Source organism: Monomorium pharaonis, chromosome 11, assembly GCF_013373865.1.
Source record: "Monomorium pharaonis isolate MP-MQ-018 chromosome 11, ASM1337386v2, whole genome shotgun sequence".
NCBI classification, from domain to species: Eukaryota; Metazoa; Arthropoda; class Insecta; order Hymenoptera; family Formicidae; genus Monomorium; species Monomorium pharaonis.
In genome coordinates, this window is record NC_050477.1 from 5,350,041 (window position 1) to 5,368,574 (window position 18,534).

Consider the following 18,534-nt stretch of genomic DNA (forward strand, 5'->3'; position numbering starts at 1 on the left):
ATGCAAATCTAATTTCTTGGATCATTTTCTTCTCTCTTATTAATTGAAAATTAGTATTACACATGATCGTGCAGAAGGAGAAAGGGAAAATAAGCTTCGAGTTTTCCTTCAATTATAATAGTCGCGGACTATTCGGATGAGTAACTGCTCCTTTCATTGGCCGATGACGTAACCGCGACGATACTATTGCTCTTGGGTCACTGTTGCAATCAATTTGTCAATTGTATTTGCATTTTAGACAGACCGTGAATCTTGCCTGAACTCGCCACTTAATGGAGGGATCCTCGTAATAGCGGTACACGTAATAAGAACTGTCTTCCGAGAATTGTACGTACGCAATGATTCATCATGGGTGTGATAGTGGGGAGAATAGAATGACGTTCTCGAGAAAGGTATTCGGTGTGTAAATACGGGCAAAAGTACGGCCATTTCGTTGAAGTCTCCCGAACGATTCTCAGATTCGCGGACCGGTAAAGAGCCCTCCGGAAGTGGGACTTACATCCGGTTTCTAAGGAAGAGAATGTACCGTTTCATTTTCTTCTTTTTTCTAAAATAATTTGCCGCATATTTTAACAATTATCACGCGACATTTTTATTTAGACAATGCAATATTAACTTCAAAATTATTAAATTGAAATTTGTTAATTAGTGTTTAATTAGTAATTAAGTAAGTTAATTAGTAATTAACAAATTTAACTCAATTTTTCTTTTTATTATTATTTCTTCTAACAATTCATATACTTATACAATTTTTTATGTGTAAGCTTCTCTGACAACTTTAAAAATATTAAAAAATCAGACATAGTTTCTAAGAGAAGTATCAATTCATTATTAATTACATCTTAATTAATTATATTTTTTCGTGTGTCCTTATATATAAACTTTAACTCATGATTTTACATAATTTATTGAGACTTTAAATGTGATTTTTGCATGATTCCCGATATGGCACCGTCGAATGCTAGAGTGGCACTTCGTTAATCATGCCTTCGTTATTCTTGAATACCGGGAATAACGAACTAATTAACATTCGGTTATTCTTGTACACGTTTGTGCCGTCGTCGACGTAATCGATATCGGCCGACCTGCGTCGATGACGGCATATAATCTTTCGCCATATAAAGTCATGTAAATCATTACCGGCGCACGACGTGTACGATCGTTTCCTCTTAGTCAAAGTTAGCTGTTCGAGCCGGAATTACGAGTTATCACTGGTCCATTCATTCGACTGATGATGTAATTGCAACGTACTACTACGTGCCGCTAAATTGGACGGACAAAAGTAGGGTCGTCACTGCGAGATGCATCATCGATGATGCAACTGCTGTTATGCAATATTCCTCATAATATAAATTTAAAAATTTCTTGCAATTTTTTGAAATTTCTAAACGTCTCTGCACTAAAACATTTTGTGCTTGTCTTACATATTTTGCGCAAAGAATTATATTTTTGCGGTATTTTCTTTTATACGGCTTATATATAATTTTTGAGTTTAATTTTAAAAAATTAATATTGTAATTAATTAATATTGTACAATATTAAAATTGTAATTCGTAAAATATAGCAATATTTTCTGCAAAATATTTCATAATAATAATACAATGTTGCAAATTGTTAGGTTCTAATTCTAACACACATTCTTTGTTCTTATCATCCGTATAAATATTCATAACTGTTCGTAATAAATATTCAATAGAAATGTATATTAAGAATTCCAGGTTATATTTGCGATGGCGTCCGGCTATTCAGACAAGCTGAAGCCTTGAACTTGGACTCGAAGAGGACGAATAACAAATGTGATACGATCGCCACAGCTCGGTCTAGTGACTCACTTTCGTGAGTCAAGGATGCCACGCGATTCTTGTCAAAGCGCGATCTCTGGGAAGTCGTAAATCGCCGGTTACCCAATGAAGTTTGTAACTTCGCTGTATACTGAAGGAGAGGAAGGGAGGAGAAAGCAGCTTCCAATACCGACAACGACGAGATATATTTCAACGTAAGCGAGCAAGAGCAAAATTGGGTCTCTCTCAAATAGAATCGACTCATCTATGAAGTGGAATTCGAACATTCGTCACTTCCGGAAATATTGACTATACCGTTTTTGATCTCCTGTTATTTATATCATCGATCAATAAATATCTGTAAGATATACGTGGTAAACGTCTTTCTGCAGCTTGAAGATCGCAAAGAATTGAAGTATTCGTATAGTAAAAACAGTAGTTTACATAAGTTTTGTATAAACTTGTTTCATAAATAAATTTACTGCTCTCATTACGGAGGAAATGTGAATAGTAATAGTTTATTAAATATTTTTCGTGTTGTTTTCTATTTCACGTTACAAACGTTCCTTAATGTAAAAGAAATTAAATTTATTGCTCTAAATTAAGGGCGATAATCGGCAGAATATCCTGCGCATCTCGACCGTCTGAATTGATTTAACGATCTGCGTATAGAGCCAAATAGCGACGTAAATATCCCCGTGAGAGAGGAACGAGTAAAAGATTAAAGAACTCAAGAAAGAGAAAGAAAAAGATAATTAGAGTACACAGCTTCTCAGGTTCGATTGGTCCGAATGTTTCGCATAGCACTCGGTGCATCGAACCTCTCTCTGTCTTGTCGATCTCGCAAGCGAGGCAGGCTTGTTCTATTAGGATGCCGGACATAACGATAGAGATGGCTCAAGGATGTGCCTGGTTTTCCTTTTACTATCGCTGCGCGCGAGGCGTTTACTGCCTCGAGAATTTTCATTCTCGGTCGGATAATTATCTCCGTACCGCACCGGCCGGCATGAATATCCTCGCGATCATAAAAGTATATGTGCTTCTCCCCCCTCTCCCCCTCCCACTTTCGCAAATGAAAATCGTAGCCGTACTGCGCCGTGCTAGTAATATACATTACAGGAATAAAATGGTATATGTAACAAGCAATTAACAAAGAGTATAAATAGCCCGTTGGAATAAACGAGCGTAATAAGAAATTAATACAGAATAAAAACAATGGATTGAGGGAGGAAAAGAGGGCGAGCGGATGTAAGCTGCGCAATATTCGAGCGATAAATTCGCCGCGGACGTGCTCGGCGGGGCCTCTCACGAAAGTCTAATTTAACCATCGCGCACGTCTGTGCGGACTTGAAACCGCATCGACTTCCTAGCCGGTGCACATTGCTTCTCTAGACGCGTTGCATCTAAATCGAGATGCACTTCAACCAACCAACCGGTGCAACGCGCCTTGCAAACTCGAATGCCCCGACGAACGCTGCGATCATGAAAATGATCACGATGGCGATAATCGTTCCAACAATATAATCGAAATTCTCGACAACAAAATTTTGTTGCAATTTACGTAACTTTTTTTATTAATTATATTGGTACGTAATAAAAAATACGTAAACCTATTTTACGTTTAATATTTATAACCTACACTTTACATTCCACATTCCTAAGGTCTCTATATTCCTATTCTTTAACGTTTATCTTGCTTTCAAAGTCCGTATTATAGTCTTAGATATACAATTGTTCTAATCGAGCCGCGTACAAACAGATTGAGCAGCGACGTAATGATGCAAAACGAGTCTCGTAACCGGTTGCACGCGTAACTCTATCTTGTCGCGAGGGTCGTGATGATTCACGGCTTCTTATCGGAGGAATACTTACACACGTGGTTTCCTTCGCGGCGATAAGGCAGACGTGCGAGCATGAGAAAGCGAATAATATTTTCATTCGTGTCGGCATTTACGGCGAAGGCGGCGGCTCTTCCGTGGAAAAAGATGATCCGTCTTCGCGCGCAGCTCGCGGGAGAATTGCGAGCGTGTGAGAGAAAGGCCGAAAGTGAGTCATTAGACATTTTTCGTTAATTATTCCGCTATCTCGACCGACTCAATTACCCTAATTGCCGCTCGTGGCGATAACGCATCGCGCATTAATCTCAAATATTTGCACCTGGAAGAATCATTCATACCTAAATAGATATCTCAATATCAAACGTCGTATTTTAGGAAGCTAGATATGTCGTATACTAGTTATTTTGTAAGATAATTTATTCATATTATTGTGTCTTTATAAAGCGTCGAATCAAAAAGTAATTATAATAAATCAAAATTACATTGAATGTTAAAATATTTTAAAATTAAAAAAATTTTTTTAAGAATGTAGCTAAATTATGCGAGTTTGTGAGATCCACCCTGCGCGCAGGTGATCGTACAAGTTGTCAGGTCGATGAGTCACAACACATCTCTAGGATACCTTCGCATACTCAAGGAGGCAGTTGCAGAACAGGAGATGAGTGATTCATCTCGGTCTCTCTCTCTCTCTCGATCTCTCTCTCTCTCATTCTGTTATCTGTTATGTAAAAAATTTATTGCAGCCGCAATTATCCAAATATACTGAAAATATACATTATGTAATATAAACACAAGAAATCATAAGTAAGTTTTATTTATCTACAAATCAACCGCAAAAAAATCATCTTATTTCTACAGTAATAATCGCGAAAATTTGTTAGAATTTTCTAAATGTGCAAATGAATCATTGCAGCAAAATAACAACTAAGCCAAAGTAACGAGCTAATTTTAACTTAATCGACATATCAAGAGCATCCATCTCAACTGTGTATGTGTAATTTATATAGTCTCATTTCTTAATACTTCACAAATTTAATCTCAAATTTAAATTCTGAAAGATTTATTTATTAATAACAAGTCAAAAGTAAATGGATATATTATTATCTAGAAAGCAATGTGCTGATAAGATTATTATCTTATCAATACTTTACGAATTGACAATTTTAAATTATAAAAAATTATTTATTAATAACAGAAATCAAAAGTAAATGTATATATTATTATCTAGGGATGTGTTAATTAAACAATCTTTAAAGCACCTTACAATTTCTCCGCAAAATTTGTTTAAAATCTTGGAACAATGTTTTTTAATGTTCTATGGAAGATAAAATTTTTGTAAGGAGTGTTTTACAATATTATTAGAATATTTATCAAAGATCAAAATCTACTGTCAGAAATCAGAATGAAAGCTACTTTAAAGCACATCCTGTACACATTGCATGCGAACTTGAATGAACGAGTGAATGAATGAAAGACTCGTGAATCATTCGAACAGGAAGTTCAAGGCCGCCCGTTACGATACTGAGAGAGACGCACATCTATATATCGTATTGTACGTTATCAAGAGCACGCAATGCGTGCGGTCATTCAACATCCTTCTGTCGCGAACTCTGGGAAAAGGTCGACGTCCTCGTCACCAGTTTCCAGAGGAAAGAGGAACGTACTCGCAATTAGCGACAACATAGCCACATCCTCCAGATATTCTGCGAATATTTTTAAAACATGCTCCTTGAAAAAAATCTGAGGAATACTGGCAAAACAGTCTAAGAATATTCAAAGATTTTTTTTTTTTCAAGAAAGTTTCTCGAGGATATTTCTAGAAAATAAAAATGTAAAGAATTATTTTTATATTTTTGATAATTATGTTGGATAAGAAATCTTATATTTTTTTATAAGAAAAATATTTTCGGTAGAGAAGAATCTTTAATTATCATTTCTTATTTTTCAAAACTATCAAATAATACTGATTTTTTAACTTTTTCTTAAATTCTATGAAAAACTTGAATAGAAAAAATATTCTGTAGTGTATGTTTCAGCCGTGTAAAATTGAAAATAAAGAATCTTTTGTCCATCTTTCACGTTGCATGCGAAAGAAGGAGGTCGCCTTCGTCAATCTCAATACCGATCGGTTTCCAAAAGAGGCTCTCGAGAAGGATGATGATGATATCGAAAGGGCAGAAATTCGGCCGCGGTGACTCATGTTCCGCTCGTGCGCGACATCACGCATGGAAACGCGAACAAGACCACGGGGTCCCGTAAGTTCCCATAACCGAGGGCCAAGGTAACCTGGGCGACGGTGAGTCACGAAGGAATTCCAGCTGTGCGAGCACGATCAGGCCTTGCAAACAGAGACAGAAGAGAGAGAGAGAGAAAGAGAGAGAGAGAGAGAGAGAGAGAGAGAGAGAGAGAGAGAGAGAGAGAGAGAGAGAGAGAGAGAGAGAGAGAGAGAGAAGGCCCCGAAATCCCCCTCTAGGTCAGTAGACTCGGGTTGTTGCATATCTACTCGCGTGTTTTGGCGACGATGCGTGCGCGTACGTGCTCGCATGCGTGATCGGTTCTGCAAGACATGGCCTCCTGCTTGAAAATATTTGCAATTGTTACATCTTATCCTCTTCAGCTCCTTTCATAACGTACCCAATTCATATCATTTTTATTCAGTTGAACGACAAAGTGAGTCCTTTCAGAACGACTTTTTTAGGCTCACCTCTTGCGGGGAGGCAAATTTTTTCTAAATTACGCGGGAATCCATCGAGATTACATGAGAGATAATAATTCTCGATCGAGAAGATTGAGACGCAGAAGAAAAAGATGCCTGAGAAGTACACGATGCATCTCGGGTGCACTCTTCCCGAAGGGGCGCGGATGTATGCAGAGCGCATCGCCATGACTCATCGCTCGGCGGCTTCACGAGCGGTGCGTAGAATGCGAAAGTCGAGTGCTGCCCATCTCGTCTTGCGTGTCGTTATATTGCGTGCATGACAATACACGGGGATATTGCACTACACCACTGCACCGTTATAACGACCAGACAACGTAGCGATGGCCCAATGGCTCTCACGTACAAATACAGCGCAGCTCTTCTCGGATCACATGGAAACTCCGTACTCAGACTGAATTACGCGATGGACTGACGTGATATCAAATATGAACTGCACTATATTATTTTATGTTACGATTATGATTATGATTATTACATGAAATGAGAATCCCCATGCTTATTTCCGCAACAAGAAACTGAATTAAATATTCATTTAAATTTTGTAGAAAAATTTCAGATAGATCAACAAAATTTTTTATGTAGCTTTAGAATAAATTAATTTTATTACATGTCTTTATGTATTTTTAAAGTACAACCACAAAAAAAATTTAAATGTTGAATATTAAATTTGAGAAAATACTAAATAGAAATAATATAAACTAAGATAATTTGTCTGAATTACATAGACCTAATTTATCAAAAATACATAATTTAGAAACAATATATTGTTGCTAATTTTTCAAATAAAAACTCACGAGTTACACGAGAGTTTGGATAATATATTTATTACTAATCAATTTAGCATTATCAAAAAAAATAAAAATATAAGTTTTAGAAAAAGAAGATAGAAAAGTAGAATTTAAAAGTAAAATTTTGAAGGTTTTCCTGGGTACAAATAAAATCCCATGAAAATCTACAATTTTCAAAGATAAATTCCCATGGGAAATCTGCAAATTTTTACATTTTCCCAGTTTTCCCGATAGTAAACGTTCTGTAAATTTTTATAAGTTATAAAATTGCGTTTCTGAAAAAGCATTTGTGTATTTCGGATCATCCCGCTCGTGAAGAGGAAATTTATTCTCGCCGATAAACCCACAATCGGGTCGGGCCAATGTTCGCAAAAAGATACGTGTTTGTACAAACCCAGACGGCGATATGCGATACATTCAACACAAAGGATTCCCCGGAGGAAAAAAAGTAGCGGAGATCCAGTCTACCGGCAATTCACATGGAAATTAAAAAGAGCACTCACCTGAAACAGAGAAAAAAAATATTTCTTTAGTCACACGATCGTCGCGCAACGAATTAGAATATGAATAGACGAGGCAAGATACACCGGACCCCTTTTAATCACGAATCCCCGACGTGTCCTACGCCCACTGTGTGTCCTTTACCGACTGTCATGCGACGCGATCAAAAATTTAACAGATTAGTAACCGAAAGAGTTTTTCCCGTCTTCTTCTCGCGACTGAGTTATCGCAATAGATAATCAGCGATTTGATTATTCACTTGCGAAACGATACAATTGTATATGAAATACATAGATCTGAATAAAAAAACATTACTGAAAGGTAATAATAGGCTTATTATTTTTATCAGATCTCTGAAAAAGCATATTTTGAAGTAACAAAAGCTTTTTAAGCATTTTATTATAGTTATAAATTTTTGTATATTAATTTTGTCAGATTTTTATTTGTTCAATGAAATTAAAAACTTCGCCATCTTCGTTTTACAGTACTCTGTATGAATCCAATATAAATCACTCAGTGAGAAAAAAAGAAGAGATAAGTGTTTACTAATTATACTTAAAAAGATAATTATAATTATACCTCTCGATAAAACGGCGCTCGTTATTCGGGTTGTTTCTTTAATTGCGAATAACAAACGCGACGGAATAACGGTTGTATCATTATTTACCAAACGTCTCGTATTTATCGGATGGAGGAAGAAAGTGGAGGCTGGATAAAAGCGGAACGCCGGGGAGAAACGACGAAGACGAGGAAAATGCGTGGGCATCGTTAATCAGGAATGGCGCCACTCGAGGCGGATTATCAACCTGCAAGTCTGCGAGGTGCGCCGGTAAAAATGCGCACGAGAGGACCAGGGGAAAAACCAGCGAGAAACAAGATCCTGTAAACTCGACTCGATGTAAATGACCGCGCGATCGCAATCGCGATCGCACCCGCTTACATCGGGGATCCGCTGCTGCACTCGTGGCGCACATGTAACGAGACACGCGATAGAAATATGATTCACAGCGTTCGTGTAGAGTGCGCCTAATTTCTATTCTAGAGAGAGAAGTTCGAGATTTCGTAGAAATACAAAAATCTAAATTACCATAAAATAAGAAAATTATTATTCCTCTAAAAAAATTATAAGTTTTGTTCCTAAAATAAGCAAGTCGCAATTAATGTTTATTTCTTAAAACAAAGACGTTTTATTTGATAGCTCAGAAAATAAAAATACATAAATTTAATTTTCCAAACGATAAATTAAAAGGAAATATATTACTTTTCCTAAAGCGCGGGTTTTTGTAACTTTTACCGTCAAATAGTTATGTAACTAATAAAGAAGGACATATGCCAAATAAAACATTATAAAATATTGCTTTTGTAATGACGATCGTAAAGTCCAATTTGACTTTTTTAAAGCAATAAATCTTTCTGTGTTTTCTATAGTACTTTTATCTAAATGTCAACACGTAATTAAATGAATCATTAAGTAAAAGAAACTGATAGCGCCTGGAAGGCTGACAAATATTGGTCGCAGGAGAAAAAAGTGCTACAAAATGGGTCGCATGTGACCGCATTAGAATGCTAATTCTTGTAACGAGCGCCTGTAGGATCGTTAGTCCTTACAAAGTACAAGATAACGCGCCGCTAAATGACTCTTCCGCCCGCAAGGACGCAAGTCAATTATCTTTTTTTTTCATTAATTTGCATCTTTTACTGCCGTACTCTACGTTTATAACACCGGTGACCATTGCAGATATAATAAACGACATAAAAAGGTTCTTCTCTCGAAGGAAATAACGTCCATGAATTTTTTGCGGCTGCCAACTGTGCAATTAAAATAATTAAAGACACAATAAAGTTTGTAGACGCAATAGCATTTCAATTTAAAAAAGAACGATGAAGCAATAAAAGGCAAAGATTATAATATTTTAAACTTATGTACATACAAAGTACATGTAAAACATTTTTGTGAAATTGCAAATGATTCGCTGCAGAAGTGAGTAATTTTGAGACTTACTTCTGCAGCGAATATTAATGTCGCAATGCTTTAGTTAATAATTGTCACTAAATGCGCGATTATTCGACCGAATTTTTAGACTGTTATTCGAAACTTCAAACGCATTATTATGAATTCTTTAATCGCGTTTTAATTGTTAAAAATAAATTATACGAATTATCTTTTGCCGCAAAAAGTCCCGGGGAATACGGGAAATTCTTTCAGTTACAGAAAAAAAAATGCGACGAAGAACAGCCTTGGAGTTCTAAAATCGTACAACGGTTTTCAATGTTTGCATCTAGAAATAAAGATGCAAATACGCAAAGACGGTGAAGGCGATACCTGAATTCCTTCAGAAATTCTACTTTGAAGCGCCGCGACGAATTGGCCGCATTCCATTATCACACGTGCAATTCTCATAAAATTAAATGATCCAAGCGCCAGCTGCTACGCGGTCTAACGGAATACTTTAATATGAGAGAAGCTTCTCGCTCCTATAAAAAGGATTTCATAATCACGTCAGTAAAAAAAAAAAGATGCCGTACGTACCCGAGTTCAATTAATTGAACGTCGTTTCGATAATGCTCTCGTGCACCACTAAGCGCGTGGATTTACAAAAAACGTTCGATACCACTCGACGGAAAATCGATATGATCGAAAGTTCAAACAGACTTCGAATCGCTTATCTTAAAAATATATGTATATTACACTTGTCGTATAATTGTAAAAGATTATGAGATTATATCAAGTTTTCCCCGAGTAAAAACATCTGTTCATGATACTAAATTAAGTTGATGCTCGACGGCTTAAAGATTAAACATAGAAAATAACTTTTATTAAAAAAAAAAAAAAGATTTCTTTAAGTAAAATAATAGAATACTGCACAGATTCTATTGTCTAATTATCGTACATATCCTACTTATGTAATATTTACGGAACAGCCTGAGTAAGCAAGATAAAGCGCCAAAAAACATAAATATTATTATCGGTAGCATCTTTTTTTTTTCCTGTTCTTTTTCTGAAACCGATGACTCAGGAATGACATTTTCTTCTTCGGAGCCGGAGAGGCGCGCGCGTGTCGCGTTGCATAAGATTTGCGTGACATTTCTGCGACAACAGAAATACGATTCGATGGCTAGACTACGTCGTGAAGGCGTTATTCGATACGCCACCACGGTGACCGGCCAGTCAAGTTTACATCCCGGTACGACGGTACCTGTACCCAATGTGCGTAAGTGAGCCCGTGTAACTATGCAAGCACGCGAACTCGCTTTCATCGAAATTAATAATTGATGAAAAGAGAAGTGCCGATTTCAGAAGAAGAAGCAATCCAATTATTCCGCTTATATCGCTTTTAAGACAACATTTGCACAAGTAACCTGTAAAAAAAAAAGACTTTATTTTTCGACTAGTAATGTGTATATCTACTACTGTTAATATGTTTCCATGACAGTTTCGAATTTTATCGTTATGAAGAGTTATGACGTTGTTCCGCGCTTGTCCAACACGGATATTAATTATTCTCTATTATAATGAGATACCATTTGCTCGAAATAGCTCTTGTCATCCAAGAAGATCGGATCGAGTGCCAACGATTGGATAACACTTAAGATACCGTATTTATGTAAATAACGTTTAACGAGGATCAAGATTGCGTATTAAAACCCTGGTAACGCTCTTACGCGTCTCACGTGACCGCCTCTTATCGGTGATAATTGTAGCATTAAGTCACGCCATGATTACTGGATCTCCTGTTTCACTCTGGGGAAATGCTTCAGCGAACCCGGAATTCACTCACGACCACAACTGCGCGAATCCTCGAATGTGAATGATACGTATTGTTAGGCTAGCCGGTCTCTAGCCCCGTCTCGTTGTATTACGACCGCAGATTAAACGCATCCGGTCTCCGGTTCGGCATGCGGTAAGCTTTGGTGAAGAAAGTGTGCTACGTCGATTCCGTACAAAGCGACCCATTAGTTGATACTCGCGTATTAACGATGTATCCTCTTCGAACGACAAATAAATGGGATAAGATAATCGTGCCTGTAATAGGATCTCCGTCGCTCTAATGAAGCCGTCTAGCAGCGAGAGCTCTTAGCTCCAACCGGCCATGTAGCAGCCAACTGATTCTCGTTTTGTACGCAAATCTCCATTAATTATCCCTCATTAATTACATTGTACAAAGGCAACAACAAATACAGGGAGAATTACTAAGACTGAATGAGCAATCCCTAAATTATCGTTAAGAAGCAAAGAGACGAGACGAGGTAGTTAAACAAATGTAAATTTCTCCGACGGCGTCGCACGAAAACAGTATTCTATCTCCCAACTCTCGGCAATTTAATGCGAGTTACGCTTAATGACCAACCGCTTGATTGTCTTAACAAGACCACTCCTTCCCTCAACTTGTTTTTTTTTCCCTCTTTTTTTTTGTACGCGCTTACCTCGAGGATAAAGAATAAAAAAAGGAGGATATAAAAGTTAGAGATATAACTGTAAACAAAATTCGAAGAGGCTAAATATACTAAATAAACTATAAAAAATATATATGTATAAGCTTCTAATTATTCAATATTGTCTTTTTCATAGGATAGAAAATTAATAACACGTAAATTTCAATTTGATATGGAGTAAGTTCGGTTAAAAATAGATTAAACATATACTAGGGCGTACACACGATAAATTTCATCTCCGCGTAAATAAGTTCCCAGGAGAGGCGAGATAAAGGTCAATTAGCTAATTTAATTTCATAATGAAGTTATCAATTTAGAATATTCTGTATGAGACTTGAAATGCCAAGTCTCACGCGTATTGAGGATTCTTAATATTAAAATTCTCGCGTATGACTCTAGTTAATATTTCTGAACGAAGACAAGGAACGGAAAGGATCAGAGAGACTGAAAGGGAGAGGGTGAGGAGGGAAAAAGATCCGAGAGCGCCGCCCACGGAGAGCGGATGCCGGGTCGGCGGGGTCACTTCTCCAGCAAAATGAATCTTTTATGCCTCTCTTATGACGGAGTCGCTTTTACGACGCTCCTTCGCGTCCTCGCGCACGCACGCGCGCGAGAACGAGGCGTTCTTTCTCCAGACTCAACAAGGAAAAAATCGACCCCGGCAGGCTCGTCGTTTCACCCGCACGTTAAAGTGACTGAATGGGATCGGAGCATGAATCGGATTAATCTTGCAAAACAAAGTTTAATTGCGCGAACAAAACATTTAATTTTAAACAAAATTACATTTCTTGTCTGACTTTACACTGAATTTGTGTTTAGCACGAAAATTACATCAAATGATATAAACTTTTGAAGAATAAAAAAAAAAATAGCACGGAATCAGTTGGGAAATATACATAAAATTATATGTTGTGTTTTCTATAAAATTAAATTTATCTGCGTAAAGTATTTGCTTAATCAGATTTTTAATATTATACGAGTTGAAAACAATGATTTATCTAGGCCTCGGAAAAAAACGGTCGTGGCCTATAAAAATTCTCGACTTCCTTCGGGCTATTTCAGACATAAGCCGCAGCAGCTTTCCTAATGCGAGGTCTTATACACGTGGAAGAACAAAATGCCGCCGCCGGCATCAGCACATCAACGTTCTCTCTCTCTCTTTCTCTCTTTCTCTCTTCTTCTCTTTCGTGCGATATATTGATATTAATGTCCCAACGACCATGGAGTATCCGCTTAATGGGAACGATCGTTGCTCGTGCCACGAGCCACCCTATTATTCAATTCAACAACGCGACCCCACGTGTCTCGTGACGCCTTCTAATTGCCAACCGGAAAAATTCCTAGACGTATCCTTGGACAATTACCAGCTCTCAAAATTTTCAATAAATTTAGAAAAATTAACAGTTCGTTGAAAATTATATATAATGGCAAGAAAGACTTTTTGTACAGCTAAAAACTGGATAGATTAGCTAAAGAATTAAATCAGGCTATATTCAAAGTCGTGAAAAAAATAGCGTGTAATTAAATTGTCGATAATTTTATATTAAAATATATTTTAAAAATCATGCGTGAATCTTAAAGTCTATCTCATTGCTATTTTAATAAAAACGATTAATGCACTCGAAACCATTATTAACGACATGTCTGTCTTGGTTAGTCGCGATAAAACCAAATAGAAAATAATGGAACGTGAAAGATGCATTAACGAAACCGAACCAGACGAGACAAATGCTTTTCTATTACGAGGAAACCGTTCTAAATATAACGAAACTTAAATACCACATTGCATAGAGAGAGAGAGAGACAGAAAGAGAGAGAGAGAAGAAAATGCAATCGCGAATTTTACAAGAAAATTGCGCATTTGAAGAACACGTCCTATAATTTTCTCAGTACTAGAGTATTTCCGATCCTGACGTAATTAATTCGGCAATGCTGATACAGATTTGGCTAAAGGTATAAAGTGTCTTTCATAAGTTTTGCTAAGCTAAGGCAAACGGTAAAGTGGCAACTTAAATACAAAGATTTTTATAGATTGGAATTAATACATCCTAATCAAAATAAAACATGTCGAAATACAATTAAATATTCAATAAATACAGTAAAAAAATATTAAATCAATTCTGAGAGACGTTAACAAATATTAAAATATTCCAAAATATTTTATTTTTTATTGAAATTCATTTTTAATTTGTAGGTATTCATTAGTTCAATTTTCCACGATTTACCAAAAATCCTTCAAATCTTTTGCTAAAAATACATTTATAGAAAAAATTTGCTTATTCTTCATATTCTCTTTACAAGAATCGTATAAAGATAAGTCGTTTCGAATCGCGGAAGACCGTTTTTGCACATTAGCATGCATATATCAGGAGGAAAAAAAGTTGTTTTGTATCAATACAAAAGATAATTAATAGTTTCCATTTCGCAATGAATAAAATGACACGCATGTGACGTTCGGCAGAAAAAAAAATCGTTTCGCAGCAGCACACGAGAGTTTAATAAACCAGAAGAGCTCAGTTAGTCGTCATTACATAAGTCAACGCCAGCTGTTCGCGAGATTCGCCCACCGACCAGAAAAAGATTGCAGTTCGTCTGAAACGTCAGGCATAAACGTGGCGACGCGCCAGGAAAGACGCCACGAAAAATATACGTGGCAACGCACTTGTTATGTCTCCCGTTTTTATTTTCCTTCCTCCCCAAAAAAGTTTCTCGCGTTTTCGTGCGTCGCGCTGACTGAAAAAGACGGTCATATTCACGGCCAAATATTGTTCGATTTAATCCCAAACATGAATTACAATCTTACCCGATAAGGGCAATAGCTTTTAATCCAATTGTATCTATTGCGGATAATCCAAGATAAAATTAATCTTAATTCTGCGATTGTGCCTACGGAGTCGAGTCTTTCAAAGATACAAGATCAAAAAACGCTGATGCGAGTTATAACACACAAAGGCAATATAAAATTAAAATTTATACTTATAAGCGCAATTTACAATTATTTCTTAAATAATTCTCACGGGCTAGATTACATCTCAAATTGCAATTACTAAACTTGTAAAGTCAATTCAACAAGATCTGCGTTACAATCGGTACTTTTCCTCGAGTTAAATTGAATGATGAGGAATCATCTGATTAGAATGCGATACGAGAATTTGTGTAACTGTTCGATGATAGGTAGAGCTTTTACCTTCGTGTGAAGACCCGAGAAGAAGGTACGCCGCGGCACGGAATACGACGACATGTTGATCTTATTGACGACCATTGTCATGCTAGCTGGCAAATGGATTTCCCTCTCGCGGTACGTCAATTCGAGGTCCGAAGTCTTCTCTCCTTCTTATCCGCTTGTCGTTCTCCTTCGACGTGCAGCATCGACGTGACACCTCGCGTCGAGGACAACACGTTCGCGCTCGTCTCTCTACTATCAAATGTACTCATCCGCACGTTCCGTTTCGGACAAGTACTGCTGCGATCATTTCAGGATTTTCGCCGAGTTACAGTCCGCTGGGGAAAACTCGAAGAGTTTCTGGGCCACTCGCCGCGAATAGAAACGCGGACCCGAAGAGGCAATAAACGATTCCCGTTATCGGAGTCCCCGTGATGGCGCAAGAACTCTCCTCGCGTAAAGATCTTCTCGAGAGCGATTCTCAGAGCGATCCTCTAGCTATTCGGTGTGTAACAATAATACCGAGTAGAACCCACCGAAAGTCGAGTATATTTTCGAAGAGTTCAATCGTTCTCTCTCTCTGAAGATTTATATTTACTTCCAGATTCGACACAACGGCGCCGAATAGATCTCCCTTTCCGAACGTTCAGCACTTGGAGATCCCGTTTACTTAGGCAACGCCCGTCAAATTGTCGTTTTCAATTTTGACGCGACATGGAACGGAGCGACGTCGTGACGTCGAGGGGATCTCTCGCCTCGAGAGCTGTCGTTCGAAGTATATATCGCTGAGAGCGGGCACACAGTTTCTGCGTTTCGAAATCTCTACTTATCTTCGCGCGTCGCGAATCCCTTCGCCAAGGAAGAAAAATCCTAAGGAGGACCTGGCGCAACAGCGGAGAACCGTCGTGCCACCTTCGAGCCGAACGCGCGCGAGAACACTGAGGGAGCGCTTGTCGGCTGTGCTATATATAGCCCCCCCTACCCCTCTGGTTCTCTAAACCGAACCGAGGCCTCTTCAGGTTCTCGGTGCACCGCGGGACGTTGGACGGCGCGGCATCGCCGTGACCTTCGAACCCGGAGGGATGTGTCGACGGACACCCCGAGGAGGGATAGAGCGCTGACCATTGGAGGCTGGACAGGAAGGAGATCGTGGTAGGGTGGCCAGAGGCCGGTCGCAGCGCGCAAACGATGACGAGATCGATTCGCCACTCGCTGCGGCGACGTCGATCCAATGTAGCGCGAGAGAGCAACCAATGTCAGCGGAGCGGAAGGTGGAAGAGCGAAGGAGGGAGATGTTACGCTAGTATGGGTGACGGGTGTATTCCTTACTTTGTAAGCATGTGTAGAAACGACGATCGTTAACTAAACGCGCTAAACGTGATGAGATAATTTGCGACGGTGGACAGGTACTGGCTGTATACGACATCGATTAACATCGACGCTGTAACAACGAAAATGTAGTTACGGCGGAGGTGTAACAGTTACTGGCGCTTTTATGAAATCAGCGATTATTCTGGGAAACCGTCGGCTACCTCAAGGCGGTGCACAATTTCAAAATGTTAACAAGCTCGCATTTCTGATCACTTGAATTTTTTAAGTTCAACTTGAATTTCTTCCAGCATCACCAGTTTTGAGGATTTGCCACGGCTGTGAAGGGGAAGAAGGACCAAAAACAAAAACCAATCATATCACAAACTCAGTGAGCACACTCTCGGCGATTCTTTAATTTGACTGGTTCTTGCCTTCCGCTCCGCAACCGTGGTTTGGTGGCAGATCCCCAAAACTGGCAGCACTAATTTCTTCTTCGTTACGCGATTTCATTTGTGACATTAATCTGATCTTTTCATGTCTAAATCCAATCTGAAATTTAATTCGCGCAGCTTCCTGCTTTCGTAACGGCGCATGATTTCGTCTGAAGAGTAAATTTCCTTTCGGTCACGCTTTCTTCGAACCGCACGTACTTACTTATATCAAAGAATTGCGAGTGTGAACACGCAACTTTTTTGCGACACTCTGAAAGCTAAACGAGCGTCAAGCGGTTTTTCATCGCTTTTCCCCGAAACCTTTCCTCGCGGGTGTCGCAACAGGAGGATCCCAGGAATCCTTGAGGGAACAGCTGACGGCGCGGCGCGGCGTCGAGAAATAGTGACGAAGATCCGATTAAGGAGGTCAAGGAATAATGTATGTTGCGAGAAAATAGCGCGTCCACGTCGATGTTTTTTTTTCGTCAAGACAAAATTCCGGCGAAGCACCGCGAAATTGGAGCGGAAGCGAATTCCGCCGTGGTCAGCGACATGGGCTGAATGGCGAAATCTGGAGAGACAATAAATACATACGACAAATATGTGTACATACAACCTACCCCATCTCTCTCTTTATATATAACAAATAAATAAATAAATACATATATGTACATTAATCTAATCAAAATAATTTAAATAATGATTATATGTTACTTTTACGTAATCTTAGCTGCGTCTATTTTTAATAAAAACTAATATTCATCTGATTAGTTCGTTGCTTTGAGAATGAGGACACAAGTTGTCACAAATAAAACATATTGCGAAAAAATACACTTATAATTCTTATAAATAATTTTATCGCGTGTCGTCTTATTTAAACTCGAATTAAGAAAAATCTTTCTCTCGCGGCAAATCCTGTCATCGAGAAGATCGACTACGTAGACGATTAGTAGGCGTCGATGAATCAGGTTCGAACGTCTCGACGCCATTAATTCCGACGCGACGGCAACGACGACGGCTTGCGACGAGAGCTCCGGAAAGAAAACGATAAGCAGCAAAACGAAAAGCGAAAAGGAAGTACGACGACGGCGAGCGGAGCGTGCATTTATTTTCGCTCCTACGTGCATTTGAGAGTACGGAATGTTTCACGATCAGCGAACGTTTCTCCAGATGACAGAGGCATAAACGAGAAAAAAAAACGGATATTTTCGAACGGAATTTCGAAAAATCAAAGAGCACAGCATCCGGTGTCTCTCGCGATTCCGCTGTCGGCGCGCAGTTTTCGACGCGCAAAATTATTTCAGAAAAATCGCGATTCTGATTTGAACAAAACATCCGCAAGGTAAAAGCAGCAAGGTCCGGAATGTCAAATCGTTCGTGACGATTGGAGGCTGTTTTGTTTCCACGACGATTACGTCTGCTGGCACGATGTCACGAAGCACTCGCCCCGTCATTCGCGTACTTTCACATCGCTATTATTGTTCGAATTTCGCGCTCGACGCATAGTTGGAGTCGTCAAATCAATCACGATTATCCCATGAATTATTTACTCGGTGACGGGTGAACAA

The 18,534-nt window shown here is 38.6% G+C and overlaps 1 protein-coding gene across 4 annotated transcripts in view; it reads right to left on the minus strand.

Moving 5' to 3' along the window:
* The window catches only part of LOC105839687 (NAD(+) hydrolase sarm1), a 103,138-nt gene that overhangs the window by 45,494 nt on the left and 39,110 nt on the right, over positions 1-18,534 (minus strand). The window contains exon 1 of one of the 4 annotated variants that reach the window (XM_012686171.3): positions 15,249-16,163. The exons of the other annotated variants lie outside the window; for them this stretch is intronic. Coding sequence (XP_012541625.1) covers positions 15,249-15,329 — 81 coding nt within the window. The 5' untranslated portion in view covers positions 15,330-16,163. Of the gene's footprint in view, positions 1-15,248; positions 16,164-18,534 lie in introns of those variants that run through there. 4 annotated transcript variants of the gene reach the window in all.